At 45.4% G+C, this 25729-nt stretch overlaps 1 protein-coding gene across 5 annotated transcripts in view; it reads left to right on the top strand.

The window, feature by feature from the left end:
• The window catches only part of LOC104331265 (contactin-4), a 354067-nt gene that overhangs the window by 158273 nt on the left and 170065 nt on the right, over positions 1-25729 (top strand). For 4 of the 5 annotated variants that reach the window (XM_075432608.1, XM_075432604.1, XM_075432605.1 and 1 more), the window contains one exon: positions 22654-22792. In XM_075432608.1, coding sequence (XP_075288723.1) covers positions 22738-22792 — 55 coding nt within the window. In that variant the 5' untranslated portion in view covers positions 22654-22737. Of the gene's footprint in view, positions 1-4938; positions 5072-22653; positions 22793-25729 lie in introns of all 5 variants that reach the window. The other variant, XM_075432606.1, reaches the window with a different exon arrangement.

The following is a 25729-nucleotide window of genomic DNA, read 5'->3' as shown; positions in this document are numbered from 1 at the left end:
TTCCAGACACGCTAACAGTGATGCAGTCTTAAATGTCAATTGATTTAGAATCTCTTTTAACCTTACATCAATATTGGGGTTTAGTGTAATTCTCCCACAGGAAATCTCCAGAGTAATCTCTGTGCTTGATATCAGAGTACAGCTTACTTTCAGCCTATTACTCCCTTAAATGCCGTTTCTTGCCGCATATTGCCTAGGCATTGCATGTGCTAAGCTATGAGTAAGCATAACCACACAATTTGCTCGTTATAAAATGACACAGAATCACAGAATGGTCGGGGTTGGAAGGGACTTCTGTGGGTCATCTAGTCCAACCCCCCTGCCGAAGCCTGTAACATCTATCTGAGCAGCAGCTAGGACTTCAGAAAACATCTATGAAGGCTTCTCCCACTGCTTTTCCTCTGCCACTACCACCAAAACAAATGTCTTTCATACCCATGCATAGCAAATGACAATGGTCTGTCCCCAGGTTGGGATTAGTGATTACGGATGAGCATCGTGATAGACTTTCAGTGGGCTGCTGTTTGTCCACCGCCTGAAAATCAACCTCTTGAAATGTATATCAAGGAAAATTCTCCAAATGACTGTAGATTAAATTTGGCCTAGCTTAACTACTGGTGCTTATTAGCTATGACCAGTCTTGGAGACGCATGAAAAATCCTTCCTGCCTAGGGATGGGTGAATGCATTAGGCTGAATTTCAAATCTGAATGGCTTGCAAGAGGGTCTCCTGCTGCAGGCACGCTTGGGTGAGCAAGAACTAAGAAAAGCCAGGAAAGAAAAAGTACTTTAAGGAGCTTTTTGTTTCTTAAGAGGTGATAGGCTGCAGTGAAACTTACTGAAGTAAATAGATTTGTGAGGGATGTGTCGCAGAGCTGTGGAAGTTCTCTGATAAATTGTCTTTAACACGTAAGTTTGGCCACTTCACCTGCACTCTGCTCCTTTAATCCATCACTTATACTGCTGCCTCCCATGTCCCAAGCTTGTGAACACCTAGAAACGTCTTCTTTTTTATTATACTAGAAACAAAAAAGCCCTTTCCTCCAAATACACCTGTCATATTTCTTGAAAATGAATCAACAGGATGAAAAGTAAATAAACCACCTGTCGTGGCTGGAGACAGAGAAAAGATATTTGGTCTTAAAATCCTGTCTGGTTTGAGGTATAATTTCTTACATTCCATCATGGCTAAAGATATAAATTTAATGAATTAAGATTTTTTCATCAATTTGTTGAGTTATGCACACCTGAGTATAGGTTTTCAGTTTCCCAGGATGTCAAATTTAATGTGCTGTGTATATTACAGCAGTTCAATATCATGTAAACATTATATATTAGCTGTTTTCTTTCTCCAGAGTTTTGTACGGCTTGCTTTAGTAACTAAAATAGATGGAGGCTGAATTTGAGAGATGCAATAAGTAGATTTCCCGTTTGTATTTAATCTGTTCAGCTAAACATTTTGCAGGCGAGGCGCTGGTGTGGGGTTGCCCGGGAGCAGTCTGGCGTAGGGTGGAAGCTACCTTGCGGATTGCGTGGTTCTTCGCAGGGCGCAGCTCCGCACGCGGTGCCACCCTCACCCGACCCTCCGCCACGTCGCGGTGCCCTGGCGGGGTCCGCAGCAGTTCGTGCTACAGGAAGATTTCTTTCCAAACAGTGGAAAAGCATAAGAAGAAATCACAGAATGATAGGGGTTGGAAGGGACCTCTGTGGGTCATCTAGTCCAACCCTCCTGCCGAAGCAGGGTCACCTACAGTAGGCTGAGAGGACCTTGTCCAGGCGGGTCTTGAATATCTCCAGAGAAGGAGACTCCACAGCCTCCCTGGGCAACCTGGGCCAGGGCTCCGTCACCAAATGTGTCGGAAGAGCCCATAAAACCACCTTTTATGGCCTTTGCATTCCTAATTCTGGTATTTTAAAAAATCATCTAGTATTTTAGTGTCATTGCTCTGTCCTCAGACTTGCCGCAGTACACATCTAGACTTACTGGAGGGGTTAGGAGAAAAGCTTAAAAGTGGAAAGGCCACATCCCCATTTAAAGGTGGAAATGCAAATTTCTGGTTTTCGTTGCTGCCATACGCAGGCTTTCATTCTGGTACGGAAACTTCATTCTTCTCGGCACTGTGGGTTTTGTGCGAGCTGGCTGGGTGCTGCTGGGAGGACACACCTGATCACCCCCAGTAAAAGGCTTGGGTTTCCTTTGCAGCTCTGCGTATTTCCTTGCTGCAAGGGACATCTCTGGGAAAGACATTCGTTCTTCCCCAATATTGCAGTACGATGGCAGCACCTACCGGAAAGGGAGAGGATTGAGTGGTTTCTAAGAGTTCTTCAAACGAAGGTATTTTCTGTGTTAGAATGTAAAGAAGGGCGATTCTCAAAAACAGGTGATGGTGTACTTGGCTTGGCCATCCAAAACGCTTTGGTGTGGCGTGGAGAACCTGGAGCTGAGTGATGGAGTGCCAGATGAGATGGCATCAGAGCTGGAGGCAGGAGAGCCTCAAGTTCATGCAGATAAAAGTCTCCTTATTTTGAGTTGTTTTGAATTATCCTTTGTTTCCAATTCATTTTGTATGTCAGCTGAGGCTTTGTGCTAATGTTTCCTGGTTTTCTGGTGAAAGTATTGGCAGTACGATGTCTCAGAGACAAGTCCTTGACAGCAGGACCTGCTTCACTCTTTGGACTCAGTGCTCCAGGGACCTGCTTGTTCTGCAAGAATTCTCCAGCAGTACTTGGGAGGCTGATAGAACAGGGTTTGTGGAAAAGCTTGTGGAGCTCATGGAGATTGGGGAGGCTCTGCTGGTGGAACTAAATGCTTTACAAACCGCTGCTCTAAATGACTGTGCATGGGTTGAGGGCTGGGTATAATTTCTGTGTGCAAAGAGCAACAAAACCTCACTGAGCTGTTTAGACTCCAGTTTTCAGTTGTGCTGTGCAAAGTATTTTGGGTTTTTTTTCTTTAAATCCAGAAAATAATTAGCCATTTTGAGTCATCCCTTCCTTTTCTGTGCCTGAGTGTACCTCCCGCTCCCCGGCTTGCCAGGAGATACCTTTCAAATCAAGTTTGTTACTAACAAATGCGCTTCTGTTTCATAAAATGAGATTGGCGGAATTGACTTTCTGTCTATGAGGGTTGAGGACACGTTTCAGCCAGGAAACGGGTCAATACTCAAGATATTACAGTGAAATAGTTTGAGGATGTGATTTTTTGGGGGGCTGGCGGTGGTGTATTGCTTGGTTCAGAAGAAAGTTGTTTCCCAGTTGATTAGCTCTACCCTGTGCTGCTATTCTACATGGACAAAGTGACAACTTTTATTCTTTAACGCCTGTCAATTTTGTGAATATTTTCTGCTTTGTATGTGGCAAAGCTAATCAATATGATAATTTGAATTCCCAGTCAAGGGTGAAATTCTTAGGATTTATCATATTTAAGTTCATTCCACAGGAAGCATAGGCCAAAGGAAAACACCAGAGAGAGGAGTTATGGAAATAGCCCGCACGGCTCGTACCCGCTTGTCCCGGCTAGAACATGGTTTGCCCCTGCCGGGAAAATGTATTTTCTCAGGGAATTTAGCTTGCTAGCATTATTAATAAGCACAAGTTAGTGATGCTTAAGATGAGCTCAGGGGATGGATCTGGCTCTTTATTTTGTAAGAGTGTAACAGCTACTGTTTTTGTTGTCATCCAGTAGATGTAAATACCCCTGCACTGACTGGAAGGTCTCTCACTCTGTGCAAGCATATGTAGATAATTGGTATCAGCGTGAATTCAGTTCCTTTGTCTGTTTGATGGGTGCCTCCAGGCCTCGGTTCTGCAGCGGGCGTTGGAGGTGGCCATGCACCGATGGCTCCGGTCCATGCGTGGACGGCAGGGTGATGGCCACAAAGGACAGCCGCAGGTCTCACGAGCACCACGTTCCTGCTGGGGTGGCTTAGGGACCACTGATCATACTATGATCACCATCAGGAGACACTGGTTTTGAAGACCTGTCAAATACCCCCACGCTCTCGTTGCAAACCCAACTGATGGACAGTCCTGCAGGAACTCCGCGCGTGAAGAGTTGCTAACTGCGGTCCCGTGCAGCAGACGTCACGGCCGGCGTTGGAGACACCCATTCCCTTGGTCGGAGATGTGGCAGGTCAGCCAGCCCTGCCTCCTCGTGGAGCTGAAACCCCCAGCGCGGGAAGGTCAGCACACCGGTCCCCCGCGCTCCTAAGCCAAAGCACTGATTGTCACAGAGTGCGAAACCGGCTTCCAGGCAACAGAACATTTTCCTGCTGGTAGTTTTTGCAGTAAATTTAAAATCTAGGTCAGGATTCATGGAAGCTGCCTGAATTTTCAAATACCTTTAAATTATCCTCTGCGTGTTTTTTTTATTGTTTCTCTGAACTTCCTCGTTAGCTGAATGAACTTTTCTCTGAAGGAAAACGTGGAAACAGTCAATGGTCATATTTTCATCATTATAAAAAGCAATAGTTTCACATCTGAGTTTAAAAGCAGACAGAGATCTGTAGAATTAATTGATCTGTGTATAGAGGTTTAATACAAGAGTTCTTACAAACCTAAAAGTCTGCGGGCTGCTGGGCTTGAGAAACTCGACAGAAGTGAGCAGACAGAAGGAACAGACAGATAAACAAGGGACACTTCAAACTAGAAACTTTGTAGACTAAAATTAAATATTTTTGTATCTCCAAACTCAGAGCAATTCAGCCTTGTGATTAGCACTCAATGGCGATGCCTGCTGTGCTTTTACTGTGATTTTCTGGCTCATGCCTAGTGATTTAAAAAAAAAAAAAAAGGGAAGAAATAGGATTTTTCCTGCTGTGTTTGTAACTATCAGCTTTGCTGCTTGGCCTTCTGTCTCGTGTTTTCAGAGAAGCCACAGCTTCCTTGCGCTCCTGCTCCCAGTCGGAGACTGAAATCCGCATTTGTGCCTTGCTTACAGCACCTCGCCCCGAGAAGAGCCCGAGCTGGGTCCGGGCTGATCCCCCGTTGCCCGGCGTCTGACCCGTGTAATGCTGCTGAGCGAGTTCTCTTACAAGCATCACTGATTGAAATAGAGATAAAACAGGAGAAAGGTAAATAACTGCTAGCTCACTTTGGGTATTTCGTGGAGTTGCCCTTGATAACGTGGTAGTTGTGAAATGCTGGGGAATGCAATGGTTGTGCCTTTAGCTGCTGCTTTAATTAAAATAAAATGAATAAGGGCTCCTTGTTAAACGTTGGCTAAGGTTTAGAACGTGTATAGTTCTTTTTCAGTGGGTATCCTATGTAGAACTGATTTAACTGATAAATTCTATGATGTAGGTATTTACCACACCACAGTATTCCTTCCATCCAGTGCCATTTCTGTTCTTTCCACTGTGGTCTCACCCAAAGCCCACTGGACCTAATAGGCTTCTACTGGCATCAATGATCTGTCAGTCAGGCCGTAAAATGGGCTATTTCTGCTCACTGGTTACAGCTACTAGTCCTTGTTTTAACTGTCTTAACAGGAGATAAATTAACATACGACTGTTGTAACTTAAATTGTAGAATTTAAGTTTTACTACATGCAGTAAATTCTTATCTCGCTATTTGAAAGATCACTTTAATTAAGTGGCAAGGGAGAACCCTAATAGAATCAGAGTCTGTCCTCCTTGTTCACAGCCGGAGTCTCAAACCACGCCTCAAGGCTGTCTCTGGTGCTTTTGAAGAGTCTCCTACCAGCCGTAGGGTGGCTTTGCCGTTCCATCAGTGCCTGCTTACGCTCCTCTTCCCTGCCCCAACTGTGTATTTTGATCTCTGCGCCGGGTTTCTTCTCTGCCCCTGAGTTTCTCGCCCACCTTCGCATCGGCCTCCTGTCCTTTTTTCTGCCTGCCCGCAGCATCGTCTTTGGGGGAGCTTCCTCCCCGAGGCCCTGCGCACACAGACCCTGGGACGCTGGGACAGCCCACCACGGTGGGTGGCTTCTCGCCTCCCGGTCGCGGGGGGACTGCTCGCCCCGAGCCTCACGGGGGGCTGTGCAGCGTGGTCACAGAATCACAGAATAGTAGGGGCTGGAAGGGACCTCTGTGGGTCATCTAGTCCAACCCTCCTGCTGAAGCAGGGTCACCTACAGCAGGCTGCACAGGACCTTGTCCAGGCAGGTCTTGAATATCTCCAGAGAAGGAGACTCCACAGCCTCCCTGGACAGCCTGGGCCAGGGCTCCGTCACCCTCAGAGGGAAGAAGTTCTTCCTCATGTTCAGACGGTCGGGGACGCCGCCGCAGCCGTGCCTTAGGGCTGCTCTCCGTCAGGGCTGGAAAACCGAAAAAACCATCCGCCCGCGGTTAAATAACCTGACTTCTTATCCTGCTTTCAGTCCTGGCTTTATGATGATGATTTAGAAAAGGCTAAATGGGAAAAGCCTTAAACAGCAGCAGAGCTTTTAGGGATCTGTGTCTTCCTTTGGAGTGGTTATGGGAAATAATTAAGATGACAATTTCAGCATGATCGGATTCCTACCTTCAAACCTATGAAGGTGAAGTGGATGATATTTTTACTCAGCCCTTCCTCAGTCTTAATTTTCTAATTCCACACTCCATGTTTCCTGGGTTTGGACTCTATTTTATCTTCAATTCAAGATGTTACAAATTTTTTTAAAAAGAAGTTGTCCCAGAAACGCCTAGAAATCACTAAGAAGTTTTGCCAAATATTGAATGTATTAAATTTGAGTTGACAGCTCCATCTATGCAAAATGAAAAGTGGAAAATATTGACTATGGCTGGAAATGAGTTGGCACATAAAGATAAGATGCAGATGAAGGTTGAAAAGCTGACAATTAGCACTCTAGGAGATACTAAAATGGGGTTTAATAGGCAGTAAAAAGGAATGTTTTGACGCAGTACTAGGATGCATGGCTTGTGTGGCTCAATAGGTAGGAGGGCCTGTCTGCAAGCTGGCAAGAGATGAACTCCTGCTCCTCCTTGAAGAACAGGCTGAATTCAGTGTGAACTCCTCCTGTTTCTCCATGCTGACTCCATCCATGCAAGGTGGGGGACGAACCTGCAGGGAAGGGCTTAAAAAAAGGGAAAGGTTTGAAAATCTGGAGACGGCTGCAGGGTCAGAGCATTGCCTGCGCGTCAAGACATGGCCTCCTGTCCCTCCCAGCTCCTGTCCTCTCCTCCTGTGCCCTGTGCTCTCGCCCTGGGTGAGGAGCGGAGGAGCTTCGGGCAGCTCCTCCTGGGCCGCTGCTGTGACTCGGCACGGGGGGAGCAGCTTCCAAGAGGCCGTGGGAGCCTGCTCTGCCCCTTACAGCCGCCATCCCCAGGTCTTCTGCTCGCCGGAGTGGAGGCTGCGCAGAGCCCTGAGCCGGGGATCACAGGAACACGCGTCTGCTCGCGCGTCTTGAAGCTGTTACGCGTAAATCGATGCCGCAGTCAAGTTTGCAAACGTTATTTCCTTTCATCTGTTTCCTGTGACAAGAAAACCGAGGGCTTAATGTGATACCTCAATAAATCCTCCTGCTACCGTCCAGCCGTTCCTGAAACGCCGCGCGGCTCGGATCATTTGACATCGTTATCCACTGCAGAGATGGTTCTTGTTTTGTCTGGCCGGGGGGTTGCTTCCCCCAATAACTGATATTCCAGATCGAAAGCGAAACTGTGCGCAGGGCCCCCTTCTTCTGCGTACCTCTCTCTGCAAGCTGCTCGGCGCTTGACAGCCTCTGGCAAGGAGGGAGCACACAGCCAGTCCTTTTTTTTTTTCCTTTTCTTCCTAGCAGAAGCCAGTGCTTAGTGCAAGGATGCCTTTAAACAAATACACTACTTCTGTGAAAAATGGCAGAGGCAGAAAAAGGCAGTAATATCGCATAATCTGCATAGTCAATATAGGCAAATGCAAGCGTGTTTTCAGGCCTCTAATAGGGTATCGTAAACATGCAGGGTTTTACGGCGTTCAGCTGAAGAATAGCTCCCATAAATTACACGCAGGGCAATTTCTTTTGTTTTCATTCTGAAGTTTATTTCCTTTTACGCTTAGTAATTAAATCAGAGCAGAAGGATTGCATTATGGAGTGTACCAAACGATAGCAGTGATTACACGGAGGTGTCACGGGAGTCGCTTTGTCTCGCTGCGCACGCGGCGCGGTGTGGGTCTGCCGGCCCCGCTGCGCGTCGCTGAGACGCGTCGCCTCGCCTGGCATGGCCGGCAGCTCCTGCCCTCTGCCTGTGTCGCAGCAAGTCACTAAGGGCTCAGCCACAGTTTTTAAATCCTGTTGGGCAGAGATTTACGGTCCTGGCAGGAGGTATCTCCAAGGAGCTCCTGGGTGGGTGACCGTGCCTCTTGGGGTTCGGGGTGTCCCCAGCCCTCTGCTCTGCAGCCTGGGGCAGGGGCCAGGCGGACGGGGCTCTTGGTGCCTGCAGCCTTGGGCAGATGGTCCATGGCACTCGTTTACAACTGCAGTTACCTGCAATTTTGAGAAGGTTTTGAAATCGCTAACAATATTCTGCTTCGGCAGGAGGGTTGGACTAGATGACCCACAGAGGTCCCTTCCAACCCCTACCATTCTGTGATTCCTATGTACTAAAAGACCACTACATTTTCTGTTACAGCCTGTTTATTCCCTGAATTCCAACTCGGAATAACCAAGCCTTAAGGAGATCGCTTCTCCATCAGGGCTGCTATGGGGTGGCAATACCACCATGGCAAACAGATCCCTCCAGCCGTTGGGGGTCTTCCTTTGGCTGCTTGGTTGTTTGATTTTGGAGGATTTATTCTCCCACTGGGAGGGAAAACTTTTGTCTTCAGTCCAGTCCAGACTGAAGATCTGAGCTATTCTAGTCAACTGCTTTCAAGGGTAAATTAGCCTGTTCTCTATGTCCACGGTCAAGGCAAGACCTCCATTTATCTGCTTCCCTTTTAATTTCCATTTTTTATGAAACATAACACTGTTAGGTGTAAAATCAGACTATTTGATAGCAAAATATCACAAATGGGATCTTGTCTCAGCTGTGTCTGTAGTTTAGATTTGCAAAGGAGACGGTGACATCATTATTTCTGCAGTAAGGAAAATCCCAAAGGATGCACCAGAGGCACGCTGTGCCTTCACTTGATATCCCATGTGTGATCCCGGCCTCGCTGCTGGAAATAGTCCACTGACAGCAGGAGGAAAAGCAGGTTGGGAGTCTCTGAATTCTCCCATTTTGCTGTGTTGTCTCATTGCATGGGTTCCTTAGTTTCACACAAACAGCTGAGCCATTTGGCTTTGCACCCTAAACTGTGCCACCACCGACTCGGTACGTAAGCACGGTGAGAAATAGAGCGCCTAAACCAGGCTGCAGGCAGGAGAACGGCCGAGAACAGCCGAAACGCAAGGCTGAAGGCAGGGGGCCCAATACTGCCTTGGAATAAAAATAAAACGGGATTTAATATCGTACTCAGGCTGCCAGGTGGGTTGGAGATGTGGCTGTGGAGGCACCGGTGTTAAGGAGTCCGTGGGGTCTGGGCTTTTCCTCTCAAGGAAGCGGTTCTCTCTGAACACAGCCTGCAGAGTGGGGAACGCTTTCTGACACCTCCCGTCAAAGTTCTGTCAGGGCTCGTTTGTAGTACGGCGTTTAAACCGCCCCGAGATGGTTTTTGTCTCTTACAAATCAATTGACAGCCAGAGGCAAGGGTAGAGCAGCCACGTTGCGTTTGAAGGATGCATACAGAAATTCCCTTCAAACAATGTGTAACCAAGAGTGCTTCTAAGACACACGGAGGGTTTCTGGGCTAACTTAACGCAGAGTTAGGATCGCCGTGACCTCCTGACCGCCTGGAGACGTGGTGCAGGGCAACCCCAGCTCCAGCCTCGTACCTCCGTGAAGCAGACTGAAGCTACAGGAGCTGTGAGCTTGGCTATGCAAAGTGTTCTTCTTTTTACGTAAAATGTACAAAGTGTATATACATTTTTTATTTCTTTTGTACATGATTCTGGTCTTTCTTACCTTAAATTCTGCTTGAGGAAAACACTGAACAGCTTTGAGAGGCAAGAAGTCTTCTCTGAGTTCAAGAATAACCAGCTACTCCCTGGGCATTGCATCCTCTGAGACTCAGGTCCAGGGGTTTAAGTTCATTATTTGATTCTACTTCTGCCAGCAGTTACCAAAAAATTAGATCATGTATGTGGTTAATTTGTATTATATTGATACTTGAATAAAATAATTACACAGATCGTGCTAAACAGTAGCCATATACTAGATAGGCCCATTAAAAATAAATGCATCTTTTAATTCATATTTTTTTTAAAGAGTGAAGATGGGGTACATTCATGAGAAAATAAGGTTACTGGATGTTTTTAGAACTTTATTGTAAGTTTTCCCGGCTTAAGGTTAAAATCTGTTTTCAATATTTTATACAACAGCATGTATACCAGGAAGCTATGAGAAATGTTTTCTGCAGCTAATTTTTCCTAGTCTGAGAACGGAGGGGTTTTACGAAGAATTTGGTGTCCCAGACGAGAGGCAGGTCATGGGGGCCAGGCGGTGGGACTCGGCCACTTGCAGTTCTGGCGCCCACCATGCGTGGCTGATAATTTAGATCAGCTTTGTTATTGTTTTGAATATTTGATATATAACTTGTTTTGATGATATGCAAAAGTCTTCTGGACACTGCTGCTCCCAGACTTGGTGAACCTTTCGGATTCAAACTTCTAGCAGGGGATAAACAGTCAAGGGGTTATCAGCTGGAAATATTATTTAGGAAATATTTTGCGGTGCCACCTCACAGTCCACTAAAATTCTTTGAGGAGGCAATCACCAAAATGTAAGTTTCACTTTTTAATCAACTCAGACACATTAAACTTTTAGTCATTATTTACCCAGCCCTTAATTCAGACCACATTAATTTAATAGCTAGAATTTAGGCTTCTATGCCAGCAAATACTGAGAGATAAATCCACTCTCTTTACTTCTGTTTCCAGCTGCCATACAAAGCCTATTTTTGTCAGGAAGGAAAAAATATATATGGCTCGCTGGATGCCATTACTTTGAAAAATCAGGGAGGATTTCTTTTTGTCGGAGAGGAGCAGAACTTTAATGGCATCCCAGCAGAAAAAAAGTGCTAAGCTCCTAACCCAGTGTTTGGAAATGTCAGAGGGTGAGAGCAGTTCCCTTCAAACACTCGAATTCCAGGCAACCTCTTAAAATAGACTTTGAAGGGAAAACAAAACACTAAATAATCACATAGGAGGGCTATCCAAATGGTTGGTGGTTTGGTTTTTGTTTTGTTTTTTTCCCCCTTCCTTAGGTGATTTTTGAATTTAACAAAACAGTTAAAAACATTTCTAGGTCCAACCATCTCAATTATCTGGATTTGAAGCCTTCTGCTGGTAATAGGTGATGAGGGAATTGTTGTTTTGACAGCCTGGGTTCCCTGGAATACGCTGAGTGCAAGACTGGCTTCTCATCCACTTTTCAAAGTTAATAAACTTGCTTGTTGTTTTTCCTTTTGAGGATTCGATTTACCCTCGTAAGAAACATCCAATCTCTAGCACTGAAGGAAGGCAACACGCTGGGTAAAGCGTTCCTCATAACGTGCGTATGTGTCCAATATGCATGATTCCCCCCGTGGAACTCCTATGGAGAAAGATTTCCTTTCATCTTTAACATAAAATGGATTATTTTGTATGCTCCAGAAGTGAAAAGTAAAATGTCATTAAGATGCTGATTTTGGAGACATCACGGAAATATCTTGAATATTTTCACATCATTTTTTGTCTCCTGGACAAGATAATGCTCTCTGATAATGTGTATTCTGGGAAAGGACCCACTGCAAATCGAATGATAACTTTGAGTGTTACCTATCTCTGTTCAGAGCCTGAAGCCGTCTCGATTCATTATCTTGAAGCAGTGACCTGGGGATAAAAGGAACTTCATTGTCAGGCAGAGTCCCTTGAGCCTGGTTTCTCTGCTGCAACGTTCTGTCGCACGGAGACAGCAATACATTAACCCTTACTTCTTTAGGAAATTTATGATCAAAAGTCAGGTGGAGGTTAACACCCCACTTTGGCTGACAGTTTATTTTTGTATCCTGGAGCTTGCCAGCGCGTCTGTATTCTCTGGTGGAAAGAGGCTGCTTGGAGATGAGGATGGGCTGGGTTTGCTTCGGAGGCAGCTGCGGGGTCCCAGGTTTGGTCCTATGCTCTGCTCTGCATTCAGGTCTTTCACTGACAGTCTTTGCTATCAGAAAAAAAAAAGAAAAAAAAGAAAAAAAAACTAAAAATTGAGTGTGCAATGAGCTTCATAGACCACTTGCTTTGATGGTGAATCAGTGATATGGCTAGGAGAGAAGAGCTGGGCTACTGAATACCAGCTCAAATATCTTTCACTCTTCAAGTTAGTTTTGCTGTTCCTAAAGCTGACATTTTATGCAGAGTTTATCATTTATCGCTTGGCTATATGGGAGACCCATTCATTTTAATCTTGCAAAATACTACATTGGAAATTTTACTCTGCATGAAGTTGGGAATGGTGTTTAAATTGGTGAGTTTTAAGGTAATTGTTCTAGACAATCTTCAGTAAAAGACTCTCTAAAAGAGAGTATTTCTAATTTGTAGAAAATGCCAGACTATGAAGTTTCACTGCTTGCAGCTTTTTATTATGATAATGTTACTCCTGGTTTGAGCAGAGTGCCTCCCGAGTTTGTGGAGTGATGGATTCCGAACCTGGCTGTCGGAAGGAAAATTGCTTTTTCGGTGTTGAGAAAAGCTGGATGTTATCTGATAGGTGCTGCCTCTGGTGAGCGGTTCTCGATATATCCCTTCCGTGGAAAAGACAGAACAATAAAGTGACCCCTAATTAACACCAGTAGCCTTAATTTAGACTTGCATTTTAGTCACCCAGATCTAGAGATGATTTATGCTTACAAATTATTTGGGTTTTACAGGGCAATGCCGGTTTCCTGGGGGCAAGAGGCAAACAGTGAGGGTTGTAATAGGGTGATGTGTGGTACTTAGTGGCTAGTAATTAAAAGGCTTTAATTACTGTCATTTTTTCTTGGGTGGAAAATTGCGCTCTGATTCACCGGTTCAGAAGGTGAAGGGACGTGCTGCGCAGCTGGGAATATCCAGCGTTTGAGATGGATTGCTGCTTCCATGAAGTTGCTTTTGCTGGTGATGAAGGTGTGCAGGGAATACTGCAACACAGTAAAATGTTAAGAGTACGTGCATGTTCTTCGCTGACTATTTTCGTGCAATCTAGACTCTCTAATCAGGTTTTAAGCTGTGGCATTAGGTTCTGCATAAAGATAAAGTAGCTGTATTGCTTCTAGGAGTTTCTAATCTGACAAGTCAGAAAGGGATGTTGTCAGTGACAGTTATTTCTATATGCTTTTTATTACATCAGCAACAAGGACTCTCCCTACCTGCCCCATCAGCCAATTTTTTAGGCGATATGTAGTATGAGCATAAATTAGAGAGCACTTACGTCGAAAAAACTTAGGTAGAAAAAAATGTATTTTTACTCTAGGAGTCGTAATTCACAGCAGTGGGCACTTACTGAGTTATTCTTTCAGCAATCTTTGCTAATATTGTTAGAATTGTATTTATTGTCTTAATCTGGTGGGTGAAATCCTTGCTCCCCGCGTGCACCTCTGAGGGTGACGGAGCACTGGAACAGGCTGCCCAGGGAGGTTGTGGAGTCTCCTTCTCTGGAGATATTCAAGACCCGCCTGGACAAGATCCTGTGCAGCCTACTGTAGGTGACCCTGCTTGGGCAGGGGGGTTGGACTAGATGACCCACAGAGGTCCCTTCCAACCCCTACTATTCTGTGATTCTGTGATTCTGTGCGTAGCTCGGCGTCCTCCTGGGACGAGGCAGGGGCAGGTGTGTGACGGCGAGGAGGGGGCTCAGGCACGGTGCACACCAAAGCCCCAGCAGCCTGACAAATACAAATGACTGGAGAGAGTTGGGAACTGGCATCTGTTGAGGTGCTGTAACTTCCCTGATACAGTGGAATGAAATCTCTATCTAGTGAATGGGAGCGAATGCCCAAAGGAGGAAACAGAGTGTAAAAACTGACATTGTTTTTCTCAGTCTTCTGTTTTTTTAGATAATTAATTTTTGAAGCATTTCATTCCCATTTATCATAAGCATGTCTCAGAAACACGCTGCGTATGTGTCATTTGTTTTACCAGGCACAATATGCCTGTATATATTTCATAATGTGTGAATTGTGTATAAGTGCAACTCCAGAAGGGATAATTTCAGCAAAGAAGCTTGAGATAGATCAAGATCTGACAGACGTGCTGTGAGAATGAGGAGAGCTCGGTGAGAGATGCCACCGGCACGCTCCCGCTACCCTTCATCTCCTCGGGCCATCTTTTCAAATTCTCTTTTCCCTTATGCAAAAGGGAAGGCCAGCATTTATCTCAGGGCTCATAATAACAGCTACCACAGCGGAAAAAACCCCTCTGTCTTTCGAGTGCTGAAAAAATGCAGTGATGTGTACGTCAAAAAAGCGTTACTGTGAAGATTTGCACTGCTGAGGCCACGTCTTTTAGGCACCTTCTATTTTTGGACGTTCAATTTTGCAGGTCACTGATTGCATCTGCTAAGGAGAGCCTGGTCCTCTCCCGACGCACGGGGCCGGATTCGGCTGAGTACGAAGAGCCTGGATCGGGGTTGGAAATCTGATGCTTTGCTGAATCGGGGCCACAGCCGGCACTGGGGAGCGGGGGCCGGCAGCAGACTGGAGCTGCCCGCGCCCAGGACGCTGCCCGGGGGAAGGCATCGCAGCGATGCTCTCTAGCAGCACGGGCTGCCGGCTGTTTCCGAGCAACACGCTCAAAACCCACCCATGATTTAAGCATCTTGGATGCTTCAGAGCCCTTCAGAATCATCTCTTTCAGGATCGCTGGTTTCTCACTAGTTTCCCCGGGATGATGCAGTTCCTGCCCCTCGCGCTAACATCCTCACAGAGGTGTCCAACCTCCACGTTGCTTTTGGACGCTAAATTGTGAGGAGCATAGCCTCGCAGTCTTATGGGCTGATGTACTCATGCAGTCCCATTGAATGAGGTCTAATCCTGCTGCTTTCCCTAACTGCTGTTAGCATTTTGGATCTTCGTAATGAATTAATTCCTCGTGCTGCTCCCCTGGAATAACACTGCTTAACCCCTTTCAGGGATAAAGCAATTTTAATTTTACCTACTGTAGGTGACCCTGCTTCGGCGGGAGGGTTGGACTAAATGACCCACAGAGGTCCCTTCCAACCCCTACCATTCTGTGATTCTGTAATTCAGGAAAAACCTTGTTTGTCTGTTACATGAAGAGGAACCTCATTGCTTTTCCCCCACAACCCCTTACTGAAGCCAAACAGTTTCTTTAACCTCCATTTATAGAGGACATCTCCATGCCGCCATTCAGTGCGGCGGTCTCAGTGACTTCCAGTTATCAGAGGCTCAAGGTTATTGTTCTTCCAATTTCTGAATCAGATGGGGAATGACCTCGCCTTGCAACCGGTAGCAACAAGACTGGAGAATCCCAACTTTGGGAATTCTCTCCCTCCCCTTCCAAATACTGGTGTTTCTGGAAGAAAAATACATACGGTCTCTGTCCTGAATGTCTAGATTGTTCTGGAGTTAAATTTGTCTCACAGATTGTTAGGAAATATCAGCAATCGATATTTGGACAGCCTATTCGGACAGCCCATAATCTGTGCTTGAGCTGGCCTTAACATTACATTAAGATTTTCCCGAAGTCTAAACTTTAATCTGTTTTGCATATTCATTCTTGTCGCATCCAGTTTGGACATGGGAACAAATTTTTTTCTATCTCTCAGTCTTTTACATGTTCTAATGCTGTTAGCATTTTTCTCTTCATCGTTCTTTAGGGTAAGCAACTCCATTAGGTTTTTATTTATATGACATGTTTTATCGACCTCTAATCCTTTGTGATGTTCTCCTTTGGATGCTTCTGTTCGGGGCAGATCTTCCTTGACACGCGGCACTACGTGCGTACGTGTAGTACTGCGTCTGAGGGCCCCCTGTGCTGGGGAGAGTGACAGGTTGCTTACCCAGCAGGAATTTTCAGATGAAAAGGACCTGCAAACCTGGCTTAGACATCCCAGGCAGGGTTGTTGCTCCTTGCCCAGTCCCGTGGCGTCGCTGAGACGTTCAGCTGCGTGTGGATCGGTGCGGAGATATCACCCCCCCGGCTGCTCCCCCGCGTACGTTTGTGCTATTAATGCAGCATCCCATTTGCTGCAGTATGAGGCGCTTGTCTCTTGCACAATTCCATCCTTCTGTTTTAGTCTGGTTTTATGTCCAATTTGTCAAGATGATTTTGAATTACATTCACATCCTCGGAGGCACCTGCAGCCTCTTCGTGTCACCAGCAGACTGAATAAGCACACCTTCTCTTCCACCGCTGCTATTGATAAAAACACTGGAAAACATGAGACCAAAGACAGACTCATTTTGGCAGTGAGCTTTCAATAACTGCTTTCCAGCTATGGCTTTTCAGTCAGTTGTATCCACCCTTCAGTAAACTTTTAGAGTTGGCCTCTGGTGAAGTCTAAATTGAAAATTTCCAAAGTGCTAAAATAGAAAAAACACCTGTCCTGCAACGAGGTCTGCGAGGGCGAGTTCAAATCACAGATGGACTGCACGCAGGCAGCCCGTGTGTCTGTCTCCTTTTAAACATAAGCAGATACTTTTGCCTGCCAGGCAGTGAGAAGCAGAAATGAATTTTGGTGTTAATTCCTTTCCCAAAGTTGACATTTTCATATTCCTCCCTCCTTAAAAGCATTTGAGGGGAGTGTGGCAGATGTACCCGAGAGAGGACGAGGTAGGCTGTGCTACCAGTCAGCACCAGGTTTCGTGACTATTTCTTTCCAGCGAGGACACCTTGTTCTTTGGAGGGTTTGGGGACTCTAAAGGAACTGATGGCCAGTCCACTGCGTCACAGTTACTTTGACAAAAATAGCTGTGTTGTCCATTGAATGTGGTATGGAGGGGTCAAAAATCACAAGTTCAAGTAAAGGGTTTAAAATCTTCTAACGTTAAATCATTTTACTTGTAACTAACAATTCCTTTTCAATATTTCTCTGTTAACGCTGCTTCTTAAGTGTTAAAAGCCTAAATGAACACGTGTTAGTTTCTTGTCCAAAAATGGGATTCACTCCTGCACTGCCAGGTCTGTGAACTCTGTGTCCTTTTGCCAAGTGTGTTTGGAGAGATGGAAATGGATAATGGCGTTTTGGGGTAGCTTTGCAGATGTTTTAGTTATGTTCCTAAGACTTTGGAAGCACCTAGCAACCACATCTTTGATGGATATAGTTGTATGTGTATATTAGAAGAAGGTATCTTCACGTTAGGGAAAAGGGTTTCTTTTGAATCTCAGAAAACTTTGTGGCTTATTTTCTACTTTTTTAGTGTGTAGGTGAGATGAATTTGAGTCTATGCTAAATCTTTGTGCTCAGGTGTTGCTGGGACTGGTCTTTCTAGACTTGACCTGCAGCATACAATCACAGAATCATAGAATGGTAGGGGTTGGAAGGGACCTCTGTGGGTCATCTAGTCCAACCCTCCCACCGAAGCAGGGACACCTACAGCAGGCTGCACAGGACCTTGTCCAGGCGGGTCTTGAATATCTCCAGAGAAGAAGACTCCACAACCTCCCTGGGCAGCCTGGGCCAGGGCTCCGTCACCCTCAGAGGGAAGAAGATCTTCCTCGTGTTCAGCTGGAGCTTCCTGTGCTTCAGTTTGTGCCCATTGCCTCTTGTCCTGTTGCTGGGCACCACTGAAAAGAGTCTGGCCCCGTCCTCCTGACCCCCACCCTGCAGATATTTGTAAGCATTTATAAGGTCCCCTCGCAGCCCTCTCTTCTTCAGGATAAGAAGCATCCTTCCAGTCTAGGTGTTCTCGCATGTGTTTGCCATCTGCCCTTTTACTTGGACGCGCAAACTTTTTGTGCTCTCGGCAGCTGTACGGCCCCAGGCTGTGTGTACCCAGACAGCAGTCGGGTAACCCAGAGCTCGGTTCTCTCTTCTCCATCCAAGCCTGAAGTTGATTTTTATGATACTATACTTCTGTTTAAAAACCTCAGTAATTATTTGGATGTTTTGGCACCGTGAATTAACGTCGCTATTTGGGAAAGTAGTGAATTGACGTTAGATACTTGTGCTTGCCCTCAGGTCAGACCTGTGACAGTCAAGTGTAGGCACCACCTTCAACCTAACCACTCGCACGCTGGTGCTCAGAGGGTTTTGTGCTTACCCTTAGCTCTTCCTTTGTTGAGGTGATTAAAAGATGCCTGTTGCTGTCTGTATGTGCAGCATGCTTCATTAACAGTGATTTATTTCGTAGTTTAGCAGAACTGGCACTGTGCAGCACACCGATGTGCAGCAGAAAAACGTGAGATGATTGCTAAGGCTTCTAGCTGCTGCTGCTGCACTACTGAGGGGTCTGAGGCATGTTTTGCCAATTGTCCTTCAGAATATTCACAAAACTGCTCGTTCATGTAGTGCAAATTGTATCTACAAAAGTATTTTTTGCTTTCTGAATGCGCCCATGTACTTTAGCCTCAGGTTTTTCATTTGTTTTTTTCAGAAGTGCTAATCATTAGACATCCGAATGGAATTACTGACAGAGCCATGCCTACTAACTCAGAAAAATTCACCACAAATATTTCTGCTGCATGCATCTTTTTTTTTTTCCTCATACCCACTGCAGTCAGAGCTCTTAGAGTCAACTTTCCTCGTCAGAATCCAATTACAAACAAAGGTGCCTTTGAAAAGAATTTGCAATGAATGCATTGCCAAAAGTAAAGTTAAAAAGACATCTGCACATGTGTGTTGGCACTGGGTTTTCTAATGGGCTGCACTTCCAAACTGAAGCACAGCTATCTCATTTTCATCTTGAAAAAATGACTTGTATAGTGCTGAAACTTCACACTCTTCCTTCTGGAAATAAAATATTAAACTTTGCAACTTTTCAGGCCTCTCATATTCTTCTTCAGAAGCAGTGCAAACCCCCCTCTGGGATTTTATAGTCAGGAAACATTTAGAAATGGGAAGGATCTTTTCAATTATATATCTTTTGCTCATGCACAAATGTTGCCTTCCCTATAGTTGTTGCCATAAAAAGTCGAGGTGTTTCAACAGTTTTTACCCCGCTCTGAACAACGGGCCTGCTGATAGGAATAGCAGCAATGTTTACAGGAAAACATTTTGAGAATTGGACCCATTCATATGTGAAATAGGGAACTATCATGAGAAATGAAAATGCAGCTGTATCTTGAATACCACCATATTTTAACCTTAGGAAAATATTTTTAATGGTAATCATCTAATTTACTTTTCACTACTTTTTGCGCTAAGACAGGCATCGTTTCTAACTGGGAAACTTTCTGTAACGTATTGGCCCGTGTTAGGAGATGTCTCAGGCTGTGGACAGGTGTGGTGTTACAGAATCCCAGAATGGTGGGGGCTGGAAGGGACCTCTGTGGGTCACCCAGCCCAACCCCCTGCCCAAGCAAGGTCACCCAGAGCAGGCTGCACAGCACCGCGGCCAGGCGGGGCTGGAATATCTCCAGAGAAGGAGACTCCACAGCCTCCCTGGGCAGCCTGGGCCAGGCTCCGTCACCCTCAGAGGGAAGAAGTTCCTCCTCATGTTCAGCTGGAACTTCCTCTGCTTCAGTTTGTGCCCGTTGCCCCTTGTCCTGTCGCTGGGCACCACTGAAAAGAGCTTGGCCCCATCCTCCTGACACCCATCCTGCAGATATTTGTAAGCATATCTTAGGTCCCTTCTCAGCCTTCTCTTCTCCAGGCTGAGCAAGCCCAGCTCCCTCAGCCTCTCCTCGTAGGAGAGATGCTCCAGTCCCCTCATCATCCTCGTAGCCCTTTGCTGGACTTTCTCCAGGGTTGTGCAGGGCCAGGGCTCAGCGGGCAGCCGGGTCTCCCGGTGCCAATTTTCAGTGCTGCTCCCGGGAGGGCTGTGACGGAGCACCAGGGAGACGGTGCTTCTGAAGCTTTCCTCTTCACCCAGCGACAGCAGTTCTGGGCATGATGGCAGAACGTGGTACTGTTCCACACATTTAGAAAATGACACATGCTAGAGCCTCTTCTATGTATATATTCTAAGGTAATTATTACAGGGAATTAGGTATACTTCGGCTGTAAGTGCACGGAGTGTCCATTAGCATCGATGGAACTGCCAGCGGGAGTCTCGGTGCCATGCGTAGGCAGTTCATTAATACCAAAAGCGATCGTTGCCATTCAGACAGCTGGATATTTTTCTTTGAAGCACATGCGTGCCCCTCTGATGTCTGCTGGTTCTCTGGAGTATGTTTTGAAGAACCAAGTAACAGGGAAGACTTTCAGCTTTTCCACTGGACTTTGTAAACTGTGCCGAGTACTGAAAATGTGTATTTTTAGCATAGCTTTTATTTTTGGCTGAAAGTAAGACCCAGTGATTGTATCAAAACATCTTGGGAGGAAAGAACAAGCCTGCTATTTTTAAGGCAGTTACAAGCTAAAAACTCATTTACCTTAATAATTTTGAAAATGTTTGTATTAGTGTTTAAAATGCTTAGAGAAGCATGATTTCCTAAGTAGAAAAAAAAAAAGTCTGCAAAAACCAAAAAGTAGCCAGAATTTTTCCCAAAGGGGTGGCCAGTCGGGAGAAGCTCTGGTAAGATGAGAAGTTGCAATGAGGAGGAGTAAATGAATTGAAGACTGTCCAAGAATTTTCTTGCATCTGTGGAAAACTAGTGAATAAAATACCTAATCAACAATCCTGGTTCAAAGAGAGTATCAGTGATGGGACGCAAACAGCCTTGGGACCTGCAAACTGGACAGCCATCTCGATGGCCCTCCATGAAGCATTGTCCCTCGTCTCCATCAAGCCTCCAGAAGCACCATCCTCAAAGCCTGTAGAATAGAGGAATTTGCTTGACTTTGGTCAGATCTGGGATTTTATATTCCTATTTTTCTTTTAACCGAAAGGGAGATACAATACTTTCCTGCCACCAGCACTGCTTTACAGACTGCTCAGAGGCTGAGTGCTGTTATTAATCCACGTAGCAGGAGTGATTTTGGTCAGCCCTTCCGCACGCTGGCAGCTTGCAGTCGGGTCTGCGGGTGCTTTAGATGGGTTCCTGGCAGTAGGTTAAGCTGATAAGTGCTATACCTCTTATGTTTTTAATTAGGTATCAAAGGCTGTAAGCGATTGTTCTGTTTCGGCCACACGTAGCTTATTGCAGAGAGCGAGGAGAATAATCGTGAAGCTTTGCATTGCAGCGTAATGAAGAGCAGACTTCTAAGTGACACGATGGGCTTACTGATGGGAATAATACGTGGGAAAAAGAGAACACGAAAGAATTAAGCGGCTGCTGATGAATACAAGACTTAGCTCAAATCTCCCTTAAACTAGTGTGTAAAACCAAAAGCGACTTGCCTTTGGCAGAAGTCTCCTGCATAGGTGCAGTTATAACCAACAGAATTTAGTACTTAGAGGGAAAATAGTGTTTGTCCATGTAACAAGACTATATAGAGTAAAAAAAATACTTTTCTTGAGTTCACTATAAACACAGAGAGTAACTGCTTAAGTGTATCAATCAATATAAAGGTCTATGATGACATTTTCCTTCAAAATTTAATAATTAATACTCTAATCATTCACTTAAGTTATTAGTTTTCATTGGTTAGTCCTTCCTGCTAACCCCCAGCTAGCCTAATCAGTCTGTGTGAGAATAGATGAATATACTCAATTAATCTCTACCCCCTTCAAAGCTGTACCTTCAGATCAGAGGATAAAGATTCTTAGTCTTCGCCGTGCATTGAACCTGACTTTATTAGAAGAATCTTATCAATTTTCACTCACAAAAGCGAGCAGAGACCTCTCATGATACCCCTTCACATGCTATTAGTCATGCAGTTTGTCTTGTAAGCACGAAGGCCGCTTAACTTCCAGCCTTCACTAATATGAATAAATTATAAGAATGTGTGTCTGACTTGATTTATTTATTTTTAATATTTAAATGCCTGCTCTGGAAAAGGTTCCTTTCATAAAAGGAGGCATTTTTTCCCCCTTGGGTTGCATTGGGGTGGGGGGGTTACTTTACAGTGATAAGCTGAGAAAGTCTTCAAATGGCCTGCTTACAAATTTCAACTATTTACAAGTTGTAGTAGACTGCAAGGAAAAGATCATGTTTTACCTGGAGATGTTTCAAGGGGGTTTTTTTTGAGGAATTTTGGAGCAATGAGAATGGGGGTGAAATGGAAAAAACATCCCCCTTTCCCGAACAGTGTAGGGACATTTCCTAGAAAGTGTCGCCTTGCTGAGACGGTGTCCTTCACGCACCGAATGATGTTGGTAGAGAAAAGTGAGCGTAATTCTCACAAATTTTCTCTTAACTGTGATCTACAGAGTTAACTGATTACCCTTCCGATTACCCCAGAGTGAATCTGCTGATGAGAGAATTGAGAGACAGAAGAAGTCTCGCAACACCCAAGTGGAAGGCGCGGATACGGGGTTACCATTCGTAATCCTCATCCGGTACCCTGCGTACTCAGACCCTCGCAAATCACTCTTTGGAATGATTTTAAATGAAATGTTTAAAAAAGTTTCTTTGCTGGCCTTCACACCAGCTTTCCTGCAAGGAAAATGGCAGGAGCAGCAATCCTAAGTCTCCTTATAATCTGTCTTTTCTCTTCTACAGATTAAAGGTTGCCTAAAATTTCCAGGGAGCCCCCTTCTTTTCTGCAGTTACCGGACGTGTCATCTCTGACCCGGGAAGCTGAAGATGAGGTTGCTATGGGAACTGCTCGTGCTGCAGTCATTCATGGTGTGCCTTGCAGGTAGAGTGTCATTTTAAAAGTTTGGATTTAAGATTGCCACTGTATTTCACACTAATGCAGAAGTGCATGGAGTTTGATATGCCAGTGATAAAATGGCAGAATAAGTCCCTGCTCCATGACCGGCGTTACGAAAGGCTGCTGAACAGATCCAGCCGATGCTCTTAGCCAGCTCCTTTTCCTGGTATGGGTATCTCCGCAGCAAAAGCGCCGTCTTGCAAAGGTTTGCTCTACCCGCTTCCAGTTCAAAGTTGCTGTTGATGAAAGTTGTTTTCCCATGTTCTGTGCTAAGCCTTTCAATGCTCAATTAAACCTTCGTGGAGTATAGCTTTAAATCCCATTAAAACGGTGTTATGTTACAGCTAAGACCTCGCTCCATTTAACAAATAATTAGAATAACATCTTTCAGCAATATAACAGCCTTCTGTAACTGCCCTTGTTTTAACTTTTTCTTCCCTGAGAGTTGCAATGTTTCGAGCGTTCCCAGCAACATAAAATTTCCCAGGAATGTGCCTTTCTCCTGGAGCTGAAACAGTTCTTGGAAGACATTTCAGATTTGCAGAGGGTCAGCACGGCTTGCACCAAAGCTTTGCTGCCCTTCTCACGTGTAAGGAGTTGCTTGGCGAGCTGGGGCAGCCGGGCTCGCGTCGCTCCCCCCGTGCCTCTGCGGCGGGCGCTGCGATCGCACCGGGGCTGGTGAATCACAGAATGGTGGGGGTTGGCAGGGACCTCTGTGGGTCATCTATTCCAACCCTCCTGCCGAAGCAGGGTCACCTACAGTAGGCTGTAGAGGACCTTGTCCAGGCAGGTCTGGAATATCTCCAGAGAAGGAGACTCCCCAGCCTCCCTGGGCAGCCTGGGCCAGGGCTCCGTCACCCTCAGAGGGAAGAAGTTCTTCCTCGGGTTCAGCTGGAGCTTCCTCTGCTTCAGTTTGTGCCCATTGCCCCTTGAAATTCTGGTTTGAGTCTCTCTCTCTTTGCCATTCAGCTATTGTTGATTATTTCCTCCTTGAATGGGCATTATTATTCTTTAACTTGTATTTTGTTGGGGGGGGGGATGTAATGTTTTAGTTAATGTTTATGTCACCTTGGTGTTCGTCTGGATTGCTCCAATTTATCCACTGCTGGGCGCTCAGAATGTTTTACTGCTGTGTTTAGTAACTTGTGCTTTCTTCCCCTTTATATGTGCACATTGTCAGGGTACTTTCACTGCATTTTAGGTAATAGCAAACTACTTATAATAGTATTTACTTTCTTCTGCTTAGCTCTACTGAACACAAAGCCACTTTTATTCCGGTACTTACGAGTACCTATTTTTGAAATTTGGTTCCGAGACTTTCTAAATGTGCTATGACATTCTCTGAGCTGGCAGAAAATTGGATGCAGAGAGATTCTGCAATGCAGTGCCACACGTGTTTCAGGAATTGCAACCGTAGAGAAGTTAGGCTGCGGGAATACATGAAGTGTGATCCTTTATTTTAAGCAAATAAGAAAAGTAGTGGAGGGGGGGGAAAGGATGAAAACTATTTTCTAATTGTAATTTCTATACTTAAAATATCTATTGTAAAATGTCTAGGGTCAGCAAAATAAAGCTTCAGGAGAATGTGTTGGGGGGGGCTGTCCTTAGCTTTTGCATCTGTTTTTTAGCAAAATGCATCTCATAAGCACTTGCTTTCCCCACACTGTTCTGCAACAGCATTTTTTCTCATCTTTACAATGCACTGAAAATCTTCAGGGCACGGCATCAGTTTCTCTGTGCTTCTGCAGGAGATTTAATAGTTGTGGCGAGAGGAGCGCCAAAAGTTCCGTGCGGAAATTGTGAGTGAGGAAAAGGGTTTCATTTTGCTGAAGGATGTCGTCACGTCGTGGTTTGGGCTGACTTCTTTCGGCCAGATTTAAATTTAGAAGTTTCTTTGTCTGCCTGCGGTGTTGTACGAGCCGGCTGTAGGCACGGAAGGGATTTTGCTGCGTGAGCTCTGGTGTTACCACAAAGCAGGGCTAACTCGTCTGGGCACGGTGCTGCTATTAGCCAGCGTGCTTGGGAAGCTTCCCGGACCTGTGCGAGTGTTTTCCGTAGCACTGTGGTGTTATGGGCTATATGAACACATTCAGATATTCCATAATTAAGGAGGAAACTGTACTGGATGGCTTGCATTGTCATCTTCTGCATCGATGCGCTCTGCAAGGCGGGAGGAGGTGGCCATGAAGTAATTAATTTTAGTAGTTGCTGTTTAGCAGTTCCACGCGAAAGGCACAAAGCTGTAAAACAAAAGTTCTTAGAAAAACCTGCAGCTCTTCTTAATTTTTTTGTTTTTATGGTATGACTGGTAACTTCCCAAGCCGTGTCCTGCCCGGCAGGAGGGAGGCACGGGGGAGCCTCAGGCTGCCCGCTTCTCCCCGGGCACCGCTGCTTCCGCTGCCCTGCTCGGCGGCTCTGCTTCAGGGCTACCAGGAGAGACAAAAGCTTTCCTTCTGCCTGCAATAGCTAGTCATTGCTCTTCTCTGAAATTCTTCTTAAATTCTAAGTTTAAAAAAAAAAAAAAAAGTTAGGAAGAAATGTTTTATTTCCATGTTGACCCATCCTTGAGCAAAAAAGATTAATACTTTAATTATACAAAGGAAACAAAAATATAAAAATGATATGCAGAAAAGTTATCTAGCAACCCTCCATAGTGCCTTGTGGACCCTCAAATAACTGGGAAACTGTTGAGTTGCCTGTGAAAATAAGCTTAGACCTGAAAATTGAATATTTGTGTTTAGTTCTAATCAGTGTCAGGCAGACAGCCCAGGATATCGCTCTCCTCCTTGTCTCTGCCACAGGGAGCAGCCCAGCTGGTGGAGGACGAGCTCTTTGGGTGCTGCCCCGTCAGAACTCGCCGGGGAGGCCCCGGTGCCCCTTCGGGCTCCAGCTGCTGCCAGTCCCAGCAGCTATTTGGGCTGC

The sequence above is a fragment of the Opisthocomus hoazin genome, chromosome 11, assembly GCF_030867145.1.
Source record: "Opisthocomus hoazin isolate bOpiHoa1 chromosome 11, bOpiHoa1.hap1, whole genome shotgun sequence".
NCBI classification, from domain to species: Eukaryota; Metazoa; Chordata; class Aves; order Opisthocomiformes; family Opisthocomidae; genus Opisthocomus; species Opisthocomus hoazin.
The sequence above is the reverse complement of the archived record's forward strand: the minus strand, read 5'-3'. Positions and strand labels throughout refer to the sequence as shown.